The sequence below is a fragment of the Manis javanica genome, chromosome 7 (assembly GCF_040802235.1).
Source record: "Manis javanica isolate MJ-LG chromosome 7, MJ_LKY, whole genome shotgun sequence".
Lineage (NCBI taxonomy): Eukaryota > Metazoa > Chordata > Mammalia > Pholidota > Manidae > Manis > Manis javanica.
This window is the reverse complement of record NC_133162.1, coordinates 25,554,077-25,567,720: the sequence shown is the minus strand read 5'-3', so window position 1 is coordinate 25,567,720 and position 13,644 is coordinate 25,554,077. Positions and strand designations below refer to the sequence as shown.

The 13,644-nt window shown below is 52.7% G+C and overlaps 1 protein-coding gene across 2 annotated transcripts; it reads left to right on the top strand.

Moving 5' to 3' along the window:
* Positions 1-5,781: 5,781 nt before the first annotated feature.
* On the top strand, positions 5,782-13,559 carry NFKB2 (nuclear factor kappa B subunit 2). Of its 2 annotated transcripts, XM_017673941.3 has the most exons (23): positions 5,782-5,929; positions 7,156-7,248; positions 7,526-7,607; positions 7,724-7,764; positions 8,023-8,121; positions 8,201-8,352; positions 8,607-8,713; positions 8,795-8,953; positions 9,257-9,361; positions 9,490-9,575; positions 9,648-9,786; positions 10,024-10,152; positions 10,281-10,490; positions 10,570-10,711; positions 11,110-11,224; positions 11,317-11,530; positions 11,677-11,846; positions 11,973-12,075; positions 12,203-12,354; positions 12,483-12,552; positions 12,784-12,956; positions 13,069-13,180; positions 13,283-13,559. In XM_017673941.3, exons 2-23 carry the CDS (start codon positions 7,228-7,230, stop codon positions 13,402-13,404), a joined length of 2,703 nt encoding a protein of 900 aa, XP_017529430.1. In that variant the 5' UTR covers positions 5,782-5,929; positions 7,156-7,227; the 3' UTR covers positions 13,405-13,559. The 2 variants fall into 2 exon arrangements, with proteins under 2 accessions (XP_017529430.1, XP_017529429.1); XM_017673940.3 differs by lacking the exon at positions 5,782-5,929 and having other exon boundaries at positions 6,961-7,248.
* The last annotated feature ends 85 nt before the right edge of the window (positions 13,560-13,644 follow it).

Below are 13,644 nucleotides of genomic sequence, written 5' to 3'. Positions count from 1 at the left end.
CATCATTGTCTTTTCCTCTGGTTTCCTTCTTGAGCTTGTGAGCAGCCTGTTACTGGGATGTCGCAGCTTGGCCTTGCTTGAGCAGAAGAAGTGAGGTGGAGCCTACCAACAGTCTGGCCCATGTGGCCTCTGGCCATCAGCCAGCCAGACACCAGGACTGGGGTCAGGATTCCTTCACTACTGCTGCCGCCCTGCCACCACTGCCACCACCACAGCAGTGTGCCCTTGTCACCAGGGATTTGCCAGGGTTTGGGGCAGTTGTCCTCTAACTGCTCCAAGGGAGGTACCTGAGACAGACAGCCTAGACTGGGTCAAAGGTAAGGTGGACCAGAGCTGAGCTGTAGTTACACAGAAGTCTTCCCTCAGATATGCCTCATAGTGCAGGAGCACAAACTGCCCATGGGGCTCAGAAGAGGCTAGGGGGAGTGGGGGCATCTTGCCCACAGCTATAATCATGTTTCTGGGCACAGAGCAACTCCTTTTGGCCCCAGACTGAGCAGGGACAGTTTTTTCCCACCCCATAGTCCCCATACATGCCAGTCACTGCAGCATGACTGAATAACAATCTCTGCCCTTCCCCTTTCCCTTACGTTGTGACAGGGTAAGGCAAGTGGGAGTGTGCATGGCACAGGCACTGTGGCCCCTGCAGGGCTGAGTTACTATGGGTAGGATGCAGAATGCTATGCATTAAGCTTTCCCAGGTGAAGCAGCCACACCCTATTGGCTTCCCCTCCAAAAGCTTGCTTCCCCCACTGGCGCAAGGGGAGGGCAGTTAGCCTACCTCATGGAGAGTTAGGGGCACTCACCCTCTTCATTTGAGCCCAGCTGGCTATATGATCACCCAGCACCTTGAGCTTCCCTTTGCTCAGCACAACCACATGGACCTTGCTGGGAGTCAGGACCTCTGTTTCTCACTGGTCCAGAAAAGGGTGCCTTGGAAATGGGAACAGCTTGATGTGGAAAAATACTGACATGAGACCTGCAGCTACTACTCTAGTTTCTCTCTCCCTTCCCTCTCTCCGAGATAGTCAAGAACAAGTTTGGTTTCCACACTAACCAGAGCCTTGCCTGCCCCTGCCCCATCCCCTAGGAAAATTCCTAATCTGCATTTTCCTGTATAAGCTCAGAAAAGCCTGGATCCAGTCAGGTAGACACCAGGGTCCTTGGCTTCAGCTATGATGTCTTGAGTTCTCCCATATGAGCCCCACAGGCTCTACCTTTAGAAACTTCTGTGTTTTGAAAGATGCTGCAAAGAAGTCTGAAGGCCCTCCTATGAACAAAGGAATATGACAAGTCTGTGTCTCTCAGTCTGCAAATACTAGGAAATAAGCTGGAGTAATTGCAAACTGACCCTCTCCCTTCAGGGTTGCAAAGGGAAACATTTGTGGGAAGTCTCATTCTGTTACAGAAAGATCACCTGTCACATCTATGACTTGTGTTACTGACAGTGCTGCCTCTGAGAAGGCAAAGGAAGCTGCAAAAGAAACTACTACTCAGGACTTAATGCTGACAAAGAAGGAAGAATGGCTTGGTGATGTGGAAGTGACAAAAAAACCTAGTAACAAGGAAAGTAACAATGTGATCTGGAGGGAAGGAAATGCTGGTCTTAATGTGTTATACCTCTAAGATAGCAGATTTCAAAAAAGTCCCCAGAGAGGAAAGCTAAACACAGAAGACCCTAACATGGAGAAGTGACATTGGTGGAGCGCATATGTGTGTCAGTGTTAAGTGCACTGCTCACACACCCTTATAGAGTTATTCACTTCCCCCGACAGATGAAGCAACAGATTCAAAAAGGTCAAGTCCCTGGGAAGTTAGGGAGCTGGGACTCAAACCCAGGTCTGTCTCCCTCTAAACCTCATGGTGTTTCCTATGACACTTCCTCAATTCAAAAGTGGTGGTTGTGGTGCGGAAACCCTCTAAAGCTACATGTTTTCTGTGGTTCCTCATGAGAAATAAAAGGTTGAGCAGCTGAAGAAACAGGCTATTACCTATTGATTTCTAAGAGTTCACTAGAAAACTGGAAAGAGATGCACACAATCAAGAATAGATACAAATTTTCTAAGCATGTGAGAATAATAATTCAAGTTTAGGTTATAGGATTAGCTACAATGGGCCCTCCTCTGCCCTACCCCCCAAAAAGCTAAGAACAAGAAAAAATGTGGTTACTGGAGCTGTGGACTGCTTACCTTTATTCAGGGCTTGCTGCTTGGGATACAGTGGCCATGAGAAGGCTTGGGATACAGGGGCCATGAGAAGGCAAGAACCTTGGGTTTCATTCAGTTGAGAAGCAGGAACTTTAGTTCAAGTACAATAAACAGTTCACCACCTGCTCCTTGAAATACTCTTCACTAGGCTTCTGAGACAACAGTTTTCTTGGTTCTCCTCTACTTCACTGGCCATGCCTTTACAATTTCCTCTGTTGGCACATCCTCATCTCCACAGCCTCTGAACATCAGAATGCCCTACAGTGCAAACCTTGTCCTCAAATGTTTTCTCTACACAATCACTGGGTGAAGTTATCCACTGTCAAGACTTTATATACTACCCATTACACTGACTTTACATCCAACTAGCCCTTATCATCTCCACTTGCATGCCTCATAGGCTCTCAAATAAAACAAACCTAAAAGGAGAAATTCATTACCCTCTTCTCTGCTCCTCCCTGGTCAACCCCATGTCAGTAAAGGACAACGACACACTATTCCAGGTTCTCTGTCAAACCTTCCCCCTCTTTTCTCACATCCATTTCATTCCTTAACAAATCTTGTTGCCTTTATCTTTCAAATCCATTTAGATTGTGACTACTTATCATCATCCTCACCCACTACCACCCAAGTCTAAACTACCATCCATTGGACTATTATTGTTCTCCCTCCATCCTTGTCCAATATTCTGTCACTTCTCTCCATATGGCAGGCAAATGGGTCTTTTTGAAATCATATCGTTTTCATTCCACTGCTCCAGAACCCTCCAAAGGTTTTACATCTCATTCAGAATAAAATCCAAAGTTCTTTATACCACCTACCTAATCTTGCTGTTCCTCAAATATGCCAAACATTTGTATCAAATCTTTACACTGCTAGTCTCTCCACCTGGCGTGCTTTTCCCTAGATAACCACATAATTCACTCCCTTGCTTTTTATTATTATTAAAGTATCATTGATATACAATTTTATGAAGGTTTCACGTGAGCAACATGTGGTTTCAATGTTTCACCGGTATTATCAAGTCCCTCCCCAACCCCATCCCATTGCAATCACTGTCCATCAGCGTAATAAGATGCTGTAGAGTCATTACTTTTCTCCGTGCTGTACTGCCTCCCCTGTGACCTATCTATGTTGTGACTGTGAATTATAGTGCCTTTTAATCCCTCCCTCCCTCCCCAACCCCTCCACTTCAGTAACCACTAGTCCCTTCTTGGACTCTGTGAGTCTGCTGCTATTTTGTTCCTTCAGTTTTGCTTTCCTTTTATACTCCACAAATAAGTGAAGTCATTTAGTACTTGTCGTTCTCCACCTGGCTTATTTCACTAAGCATAATACCCTCTAGCTCCATCCATGTTGTTGCAAATGGTAGGATTTCTTTTTATGGCTGAATAATATTCCATTGCATATATGTACCATGTCTTCTTTATCCATTCATCTATTGATGGGCACTTAGGTTGTTTCCATATCTTGGCATTGTAAATGCTGCAGCGATAAACATAAACTCCCTAATTTTTTTTCAAGTCACTGTTCAAATATTACCTCATCAGAGAAGACTTCCTTGACAGCTGCATAGAAAACCCTTGTTATTCTCCATCCCTTATCTACTTTATTTTTCTCCGTAGCACTTAATCACCAACTGACATACATCCACTTGATTTTTATCTGCAAACAAGGACACTGTTTTCTAGAGTAAGCCTTCACTATTGGTGAGTGAATGGAGTGAATTCATGGTGCCTCTGCCTTGGGCCAGGCATAGTGCTCCAGCTGGGCATAGAAACAGAGATAATCATTAGATTGGAAATTAGTGAAACAAACAATGAAGAGGTTTCTTAATCCTAGATATATGAAGCTGGAGCAACTGTCAATAAACTACTTTGAATCAGTTAAAATCTCCAGGCCAGCACTGGGACTTATTGGGTCTGATTGAGGGGTACAGTTGAGATTTTCAGTATAATAGAAGTTTCATTGTACTATTCCCTCCACTCTTCATGTTTGAAATTTTCTATAATAAAAGTTTTTTTAACTCTTCAGATAAATTATAGCTCAGCATTTTACAACTAAAATAGCTTAACCCTTTGGGGTGCTTTTAGAGACATGTGGAAACTGGAAGAATTCATGCCGATTTCAGCTAGTGGTTTATGAGCACTCTGAAAGGACATTCATGATTAGTGGTAACCAGCATTAATTTGGAGTATACCAAACTAACCTCATTTCATTTTAATTTAAAAGTTAAGGATCTGATTTACCAGAGGAATGTAGATAATATATCCCTAGATTTCAGCAAATTGTTGGTATTTTATGATATTCACTTGAGATGCCCAGTGGGGTGAAAAGACTGACCTGCTTTGTTTTATACAAATTTAGGGATAAGAGGTTCATCCTAGAGTTAACAGACTGGGTTTAAATGCTCACTCTGTCCTTTTCTGTGTATCTGGTTGTTACTTCACCTCTCTGAGCCATAATTTCTTCATCAGTAAGGGTAATATTTACCTCCTAGGGTTGTTGGAAGAAAGAATAATAATTTATACTAAAGTATGTTAATAATACCTGGTGCATTCCATCTATGGGCAAAATGAAGAAGCCAGGGAAGTTAACAAGAAATAGCCCAAATCAAAGACCGTAAGAGTTCCCCTTTAAGCAGAGATAGTGCAGGCCCCTAATTCCATTAGTTCAGGTGCAAGTTGCAGGAGAGATCTGAAAAAGCCTGTGTTCTACCGTTTGCTTAAAGGAGAATGCTCCGGGAATACAGCTGCATAGAAAGAGTTTCTTCTAACAAGAAACTCTACCAGCCAGAGATGTCCAGCTTTGCTCAGTACTTTGTGAAATCCTATACTGACCTCGCTGCAGCTAGAATTGTTCAAGCAGACGTTGGGTCCATATGCGATTTCCTACAACCAAAGTAGTTCAAACTATAAAGATTTTAGATGCCTTTTCAACTCTCATGTTCCAAGTCTCCGTGGTGGATGAGCAAGGCCTGAGTCTCCCAGATAAACACTTCATGTCCCTCCCCCCGCGCAGAGCTCCTGAGCTCAGTTTTTAAAGTCTGGCTGCTGTGAGCCTTCAATTAACAAGAGTACGTTTTAGATCCAGATTGTCTCCTCCAGGGAAGACTGAGCTACAGAAGATTACGCAGTCTCCCTGCGGCTCCAGAGACGCCGCCAGATGGCACCCTGGGACCCTCTGCAAGATCAACTTCCTCTTCCCTTAACTTCCCGGCAGCGGGGCCCCGCTCCGCTCGAGGGACCGAAGGGCTGGGGCCTACCAGCTTCCTCCTGGGGTTCCCCGGCTTCAGAGGTGGCCAAGCGTTAGGCGCGGCATAACTCAAGTAGCGACGGGAGCTGTTAGCCGTCTCAGTGAGGAGACTGGAGCCAGGGCCTTCTGCCGAGGGGAGGTGCTAGGCTAGCGGATACTGTCCGGGGCTGGTCCCCTTGCGAGAGCTCGCCCCTTGGTTGACCACCCTCCCTACTCTGGACTTCTTACTCTGAGGGAATAGTTCCCCTCTAAGGGGCGCGCCTGATTGGCTGCGCCAGTCCGGAGTTAAACTTTCAGCCAGTGAAAAAGCGCATGGGGCGTGACGCACAGAAACGTCACGGGAATTCCCCCCTCCCGGGGGCCGAAAAGGGGCTTTCCCGGCTGGAGCCTGGTGGCTGAAGAGGTGTCGCGACCCGTTCAACGTGGGTCAGGCCGGGAGAGAAGCCGGAACCGGAGCCGCCGCCGCGGTGAGTGGCCAGGTTCAGATCCCCGGGCGGCCGGGACATGGAGAAGGGCGGGAGGAGGGCCCTTAACTGACCGAGCCCCAGGGCTGGAGAGCGGCTTATGCACACAGACGTAAAGCAAGCACACGATCAAGATACATGGATATCCTTGTACAGACACTCGGACTCAAATGTACAACTACACGTATGGCGGTGTGTGCACAGCAACCGTCCGTGCACTCAGACTCGCACACGCATGCACAAACATGCTCTTCCGTGCACAAGATGCCTGGCCCCATACCCTTCACGCACAAACTCAGATATGTTCACCTTTGCCTTTATACATCCAGACATGTCAAGTTTAAGGACGCTCACCTGTACAGACATGAGCACTTGCACACGCATGTTGGTGCCATGCACACAAGCACACGGGCAAAAAAACACTTATATACCTGTGATGGAGACAATGACTGGGGCCAGGGAACGTGGGCACCCAGAGCCGGTGCGGTGTGGGAATCAACGGCTGTTAGGATGTCTCGGGAAGAGGTAACAGAGGAGCCCGTCCTGAGGAGGGGACACCCCTCCTCCCTCAGCCCCACAGCCCCGGAGTCCCGTTTCTGGGCAGAACCCCGGGGCCCCCCACTGGGAAGAGCCCCCCGCCTACAGGCCTTCGGAGAGGAGACCTTCCTATAGCAGGAATGTCCCCCCAAAAGCCCCCAGGGTGAATCAGCCGTGGCCTCCCTCGGGGTAGAAAATCCCAAGGTTGCTCCAGGTCGGGGGAGGGGGAAAGGGTGCGTGCATACTAGGCCCTGAACTAGGAGCCTCTCCGGGCTGTGAAAGACCCTCCCGTCCCGGGCGCCTACCCTGGAGGGAACAGGGGGGTCCAACCCCCACGGGGGCTTCCCTAGTTCTGGCTGCATCTGCCGGCAGAGAGGCTGGCTGCACCCAAAGGCCAGCAAAGACCTCCCGCCCCTCCCGCCGCGGGGGCGTGGCAAGTGATGTCATTTCCAGGCCCTCCCCCTCCGGCCCCGCCTCCCCCTGGTATTTTCGGGACTTTCCTAAGCTGTTCTAACTTTCCTGCCCCTTCCCCGGCCCAGCCTTGCCCAGCTCCGGATCTCGCCCGCCACACCCGAACGGGTGGCTGGAGGAGATCGGACCCTCCCCCAGATCTAGGCCGCCTGCCCCCCCACTCCGGTACTGATCTGTCTCTCCCTCTCTCCCCTCCTCCCCACCACTCCCCGCCACCTAAGGCGGGCTTCTGAAACTCTGGGAAACAGAACCGGGCCGGAGCCACCAGAAAGAGCCGGGCCTAGCCCAGAGACATGGACAGTTGCTACGACCCAGTGAGTCACGCTGCCTGGCCTCAAAGCCGGCAGGCTGTCCCCTTATGTATGTCTGCTTGTCTGCCTGTCTGTCCCGAGTCCCCTCTACTCACCTACACCTGTAATGCCCTCAGATTATCTCAGCCTGCCTGTCAGTCAGTCTGTCTGCAAACTGCTTCCAATAGAAGCTCTCTTATGGGTCGTGGGAGGAGGGAGTAGTTACTAGGAGCTTACAGAACTGGGAATTGGAGGGCTCTGGGGGTGGCTCAGAATCAGCTGCCAACTGTCTCCACACTAGGGTCTTGATGGCATCATTGAATATGATGATTTCAAATTAAACCCATCCATTGTGGAACCCAAAGAGCCGGCCTCAGAGACAGGTTAGTGAGTCCCCTAACCTCTCCCTGTCTTAGAGGGATGGGGAGGGAGGAGCATGTGCCCTCTGCTTTGTGAATGAGCTCAGAGATCCTGCTCAGCAAGGTCCCTCTGTCCCCAGCTGATGGCCCCTACCTGGTGATTGTGGAACAGCCTAAGCAGGTAAGTGAGTGGAAGGGATGGTATAGGATGGCTCAGCTTTGGGGACAAGTCGGGTAATTGTAGCTGGGTAGCCATCAGGAGGGTAACTGACCACAGAGGCCAGTTTGAGTTGGGATGTTTCACTGCTGCTCACAGTGGTGTGGCTGTAGTTCAGGACAGTCACTGCAGTCATGGTCATTGCTAGCCGGGGTATGGCTGGCCGGGGAGCTGTGGGGGTTCTGTCCTGGTCACGATGTCACTCTGCCCTGGGACCTTCAGCGAGGATTCCGATTTCGGTATGGCTGTGAAGGCCCCTCCCATGGAGGACTGCCAGGTGCCTCCAGTGAGAAGGGCCGGAAAACTTATCCCACTGTCAAGGTAAGCCAGGATGGTGCTGGGGGATGGGCTAGTGGACAGTATGTCAAAGGGCATTACTGACAGCCCTGACGCCTCCCAGATCTGTAACTACGAGGGACCAGCCAAGATCGAGGTGGACCTGGTAACGCACAGTGACCCGCCGCGTGCTCATGCCCACAGCCTAGTGGGCAAGCAATGCTCGGAGCTGGGGGTCTGCGCCGTGTCTGTGGGGCCCAAGGACATGACTGCCCAGTAGGTGCCCCCTACCCCTGGCCCCCATTGGCATGCCTCCTAATTTCCTGCCAGTCCTAGGCCCCGGCCCACTTCTATGAGTTTAGCATTGGACCAAGGGGAGACTTACCTTGGCCCCAGAACTCAAGGCCCCAAGGAAAAACCAGAAAAGTTTCCTAGAGGAAGTAGAGCTGAGCTGAGCCCTGGCAGTGGGGAGGATGCCTCAGGAGGAAAGAACTGCCTGCAAGGCTCCTGACTGCTCCTCCCCCACTCAGATTTAACAACCTGGGTGTCCTGCATGTGACCAAGAAGAACATGATGGAGATTATGATACAAAAACTTCAGAGGCAGCGACTCCGCTCCAGGCCCCAGGGCCTCACAGGTATGTAGGGGAGGGAGGGAGTCATGGAAGGAGTAAAGACAGAAGAGGAGTTCAAGGGTCACATGTGTGCCCACTGCCCAGAGGCTGAGCGGCGGGAGCTGGAGCAGGAGGCCAAGGAGCTGAAGAAGGTGATGGATCTGAGCATTGTGCGGCTGCGCTTTTCTGCCTTCCTTCTTGCCAGTGATGGATCCTTCTCCCTGCCCCTGAAGCCAGTTATCTCCCAGCCCATCCACGACAGCAGTTGAGTATCCTGACCACCTGGGGTGCTAGACCTGGGACCCACAGGGAGTCTGGGGAGCAACCTCAAGCTGTAGAGTCAGATAGGCCTTGATTTGAACTCTACCCCACCATATATAAGCTGAGTGCTCTTGAGCAAGTCATTTCCCCTCTCTGAGCATGGCTTCTGTCTTGGATAAATGAATATCTATCTAGTGGTACCCATACCTCTTGGGGTTGTTCAGATAATGATATAAAGCACCTGGCTCCATAAATGGGGCCATGGCTATTGTGTCAGATCAAGTAATTGATATCCCACCCCCAAAGAGTCTCCTGGGGCCTCAAACCTGAAGATTTCTCGAATGGACAAGACAGCTGGATCTGTACGGGGTGGAGATGAGGTTTATCTTCTTTGTGACAAGGTGCAAAAAGGTGAGGCTGGAGCCTAGGCTGGGAATGAGAGACATTAGGTGTCAAGACTGGGGACCAGGGCAGCTCCAGGACAAATAGCCCTGGAGATTCCAATAGGAACTGTGGCCAAGCTTCAATTTTCCCTGTAGATGACATTGAGGTTCGGTTCTATGAGGATGATGAGAATGGATGGCAGGCCTTTGGGGACTTCTCTCCCACAGATGTTCATAAACAGGTACCCTAGGGCCAGGGTCGGGTGGAGGGGCTGAACTTGGCCAAGGCCTCAATGATGTCCTTCTTCCCCCAGTATGCCATTGTGTTCCGCACACCACCTTATCACAAGATGAAGATTGAGCGTCCTGTAACCGTGTTCCTGCAGCTGAAACGCAAGCGTGGGGGGGATGTCTCTGACTCCAAACAGTTCACCTATTACCCTCTGGTGGAAGGTGGAGCTGGGCTGAATATCCCAGGGGGGCTGAAGGGTGGGAGCTGGGCTGGAGAGTCCCAAAAGACCAGGGAACCCATGAGTTAAATCAGGAGTGGTGAAGGTCCCAGGAAGAGATGGTCCTAGGAGCCAGCCTGAGGGCTTTGGAGGGAAGGAATATTCCCAAACTTGGAAGAGAGCTCTTGAGGGGTGGCCCAGGAGTTGGGGTTTTAACATCTCATTTCCCTCTTGCCTCCAGACAAGGAAGAGGTTCAGCGGAAGCGGAGGAAAGCCTTGCCCACCTTCTCCCAGCCCTTTGGGGGTGGCTCTCACATGGGTGGAGGCTCTGGGGGCTCGGCTGGGGGTTATGGAGGAGCTGGAGGAGGAGGTGAGGGGGTACCAGTTGTGGGAAATGGGATAGAAGAGGGAGGGGTAAAGGGGAGAGAAGTTGTGGGGTAAGAAGTCTTGGGGAGTCCTGGCTGGTGCCCCTCCCCACATCTCTGCCAATATCCACAGGTGGCAGCCTTGGCTTCTTCCCCTCCTCCTTGGCTTACAGCCCCTACCAGTCCGGCGCAGCCCCAATGGGCTGCTACCCAGGAGGCGGGGGCGGGGCGCAGATGGCGGCCATGGCGCCTAACGTGGACGCGAGGGAGCAGGCCGCGGAGCCGAGCGGCCCCCTCTTGGCACCCCGGCGCGAATCCCTGGCTCCGGAGCTGCTGCAGCGAGGTACGGCCTCCGGGATCCGGACGGTCGGGACGCTGGGGGTGGGGACCGAGCCTCCGCTCACGCCCCCTGTCGCCTCCAGCCCGGGAGTACAACGCGCGCCTCTTTAGCTTGGCGCAACGCAGCGCCCGAGCCTTGCTCGACTACGGCGTCACGGCGGACGCGCGCGCGCTGCTAGCGGGACAGCGCCACCTGCTGACGGCTCAGGACGAGAATGGAGACACGTAGGTGGGCGGGAAGGCGGGCGCGAGACTGGGGCTCCCAGGGCAGGGGTCGGGGACTCAGAATCCAATGGAAGGTCAGGGCTATGGGGCGGGAAAGGTACCTGCAAAGAACCAGGGGTCAGATAGATCTGGTTTCGAGTCCAGCCTCGCTATGTGCTAATTCTGTTCAAGGGGGTACCAAATCTCTCCAGACTTCAGTTTTGTTGACTACTAAAGGGGCACGATAATAGTATTTATCAAAGCGCTGGTAAGGATTAGGTTCAGGTGCCGCGATTCCCTTGGGGATGTGTGGGCCTGGCCCCAGCCAGGAAGATTATGGAGGCAGCAGGGTTTGGAAGGTAGAGGATGCTCTCAGTGGTTGGATTTGCTAGGCCAGAGTCCCACTCCCCATCCCCTAGGCCACTGCACCTGGCGATCATCCACGGGCAGACTGGTGTCATTGAGCAGATTGCCCACGTTATCTACTATGCCCAGCACCTTGGTGTTGTCAACCTCACCAACCATCTACACCAGGTAAGGGACACCTACTGATGAGGTGGTAGGGGTTGGAAAGCAGGTGGGTCTAGGCCAGGTCTAGGCCCGGCTCACTCTGTCTGACTCCCCAGACGCCCCTGCATCTGGCAGTGATCACTGGGCAGACAAGCGTGGTGAGCTTCCTGCTGCAGGTAGGCGCAGACCCAGCACTGCTGGATCGGCACGGAGACTCAGCAATTCACCTGGCACTCCGGGCAGGTGCTGGTGCCCCCGACCTGCTGCGTGCCCTACTGGAGAGTGGGGTTCCCACCATGCCCCAACTGTTGCACATGCCAGACTTTGAGGGTGAGTTCATCCCATCATCATCTGAACTAGGGGGAAAGGGTGGGGTCCAGAGAGGTACCTGGTTAAGTGCCTACAGTTTTGAGGTCACTGGTCAGGAGGCCATGTTGGGCCGGTACTCATTCAGGCTGAGTATCCTGTGTCCCTAGGGCTATACCCAGTACACCTGGCAGTCTGTGCCCGAAGCCCCGAGTGCCTGGATCTGCTAGTGGAAAATGGGGCTGAAGTGGAGGCTGCAGAACGGCAGGGGGGCCGGACAGTCCTGCATCTAGCCACAGAGATGGAGGAGCTGGGGTTGGTCACCCATCTGGTCACCAAGGTGAGACTGGGGATTGTGGAAGGGGTGGGGCTCAGGGTTGCAGAGGGAGCAAAGATGGTGAAGCTTCAGGGGGAGGGGCAGCCAATAGGTTGGTGCTGTGATCAACCACTCCGTTGCACACCACAGCTTCATGCCAATGTGAATGCTCGCACCTTCGCGGGTAACACACCCCTACACCTGGCAGCTGGACTGGGATCTCCAACTCTCACCCGCCTCCTTCTAAAGGCTGGTCAGTCTCACCCTCCGGGGCGTATGAGGGCTGTGGAGGGGAAAGGGGGTGCCTCTCAGTCCTCCAACTTCATAGTCTTTAATGTGGACTCTAATCATACCTTCCCATGACTACCTCCCTCCCCCAGGTGCTGACATCCACGCAGAGAACGAGGAGCCCCTGTGCCCACTGCCTTCACCCCCCACCTCTGGTAGCGACTCAGACTCTGAGGGGCCTGAGAGAGACACTCGAAGCAGCTTCCAGGGCCACACACCTCTTGACCTCACTCGCAGCACCAAGGTGAGGCCAGCCTGGCACTAGAAGTATCAGGGAATGGGGTGTCTGAGCTTATGGATGGGGCCAAATATCTGGCACCAGGACTTAAGGACTAGGATGGGAGATTGTCAAGGCTGAGGCTGTCTCCCCAGGTGAAGACCTTGCTGCTAAATGCTGCTCAGAACACCATGGCGCCCCCCCTGACGCCGCCCAGCCCTGCAGGTGAGATCTTTTCACCCATTGCCCAATCCCTGACCCCTGCTCAGAGGTCTCTTCTCCTTCAGGGCCTCCTTCAGAGGTCTCCCTTTCTGCATTCCCATCCCCCATCCATTCCCCCAATGGCCCTGTCTGCTTGGCTGTCATATGACCATGGGACAAGGGTGGTATCCAGATATCCTTGCCTACACCCATCTCTAGGGATAACCAACATGTCTATGTGTGTGTTCCCCTCAGGGCCAGAGCTGCCACTCGAGGATACAGTCCTGCAGAACCTGGAGCATCTGCTGGACAGGCCAGAAGCTCAGGGCAGCTGGGCAGAGCTGGCAGAACGCCTGGGGCTGCGCAGTCTGGTGGACACGTATCGTAAGACAGCCTCGCCTAGTGGCAGCCTCCTGCGCAGCTACAAAGTCAGTCAATCCCCATCCCCCAGCTTCCTTTCCCCAGGCTCACATCCCAGGTACTTCCTTGGCCCTACACACTAACCATAACTCAGGCCTCACGCCTCTTTTTTCTCCTTAGCTGGCTGGTGGGGACTTGGCAGGCCTTTTGGATGCCCTGTCTGACATGGGCCTGGAGGAGGGCGTGAGGCTGCTGAGGGGTCCTGAGGCCCGAGACAAGCTGCCTAGCACAGGTACAGGGGTCCAACCTGGAAGGTAGATCTGAGTGTGGAGGGTGGGAGGCCTAAGGCCTTGACTCTTGCCTTTCCCCTTCCCTATGTCCACACCCCAAGCAGAGGTGAAGGAGGACAGTGCATATGGGAGCCAGTCGGTGGAACAGGAGGCAGAGAAGCTGGGCCCACCCCCTGAGCCACCAGGAGGGCTCTGCCATGGGCACCCCCAGCCTCAGGTGCACTGAATTGCCGCCCACCCACCAGCCCCCTTCCTGGACCCCTCTGTACAGCATCCCCACCTATCCCAGTTCTTATTTAACACCCCATGCCCACCCCTCAACTGGGGCAAATAAAGGATTCTCATGGGAAAGGGAGGGCACCAGGCCCCCTCTGCAACTTACAGCAGCCCCTGATGTGACTCTTGTTCCCAGAACCAGCTGCCTATCCTTGTCCTAAGCCAGACACTGGAGAGAGAAGGAGGCCCA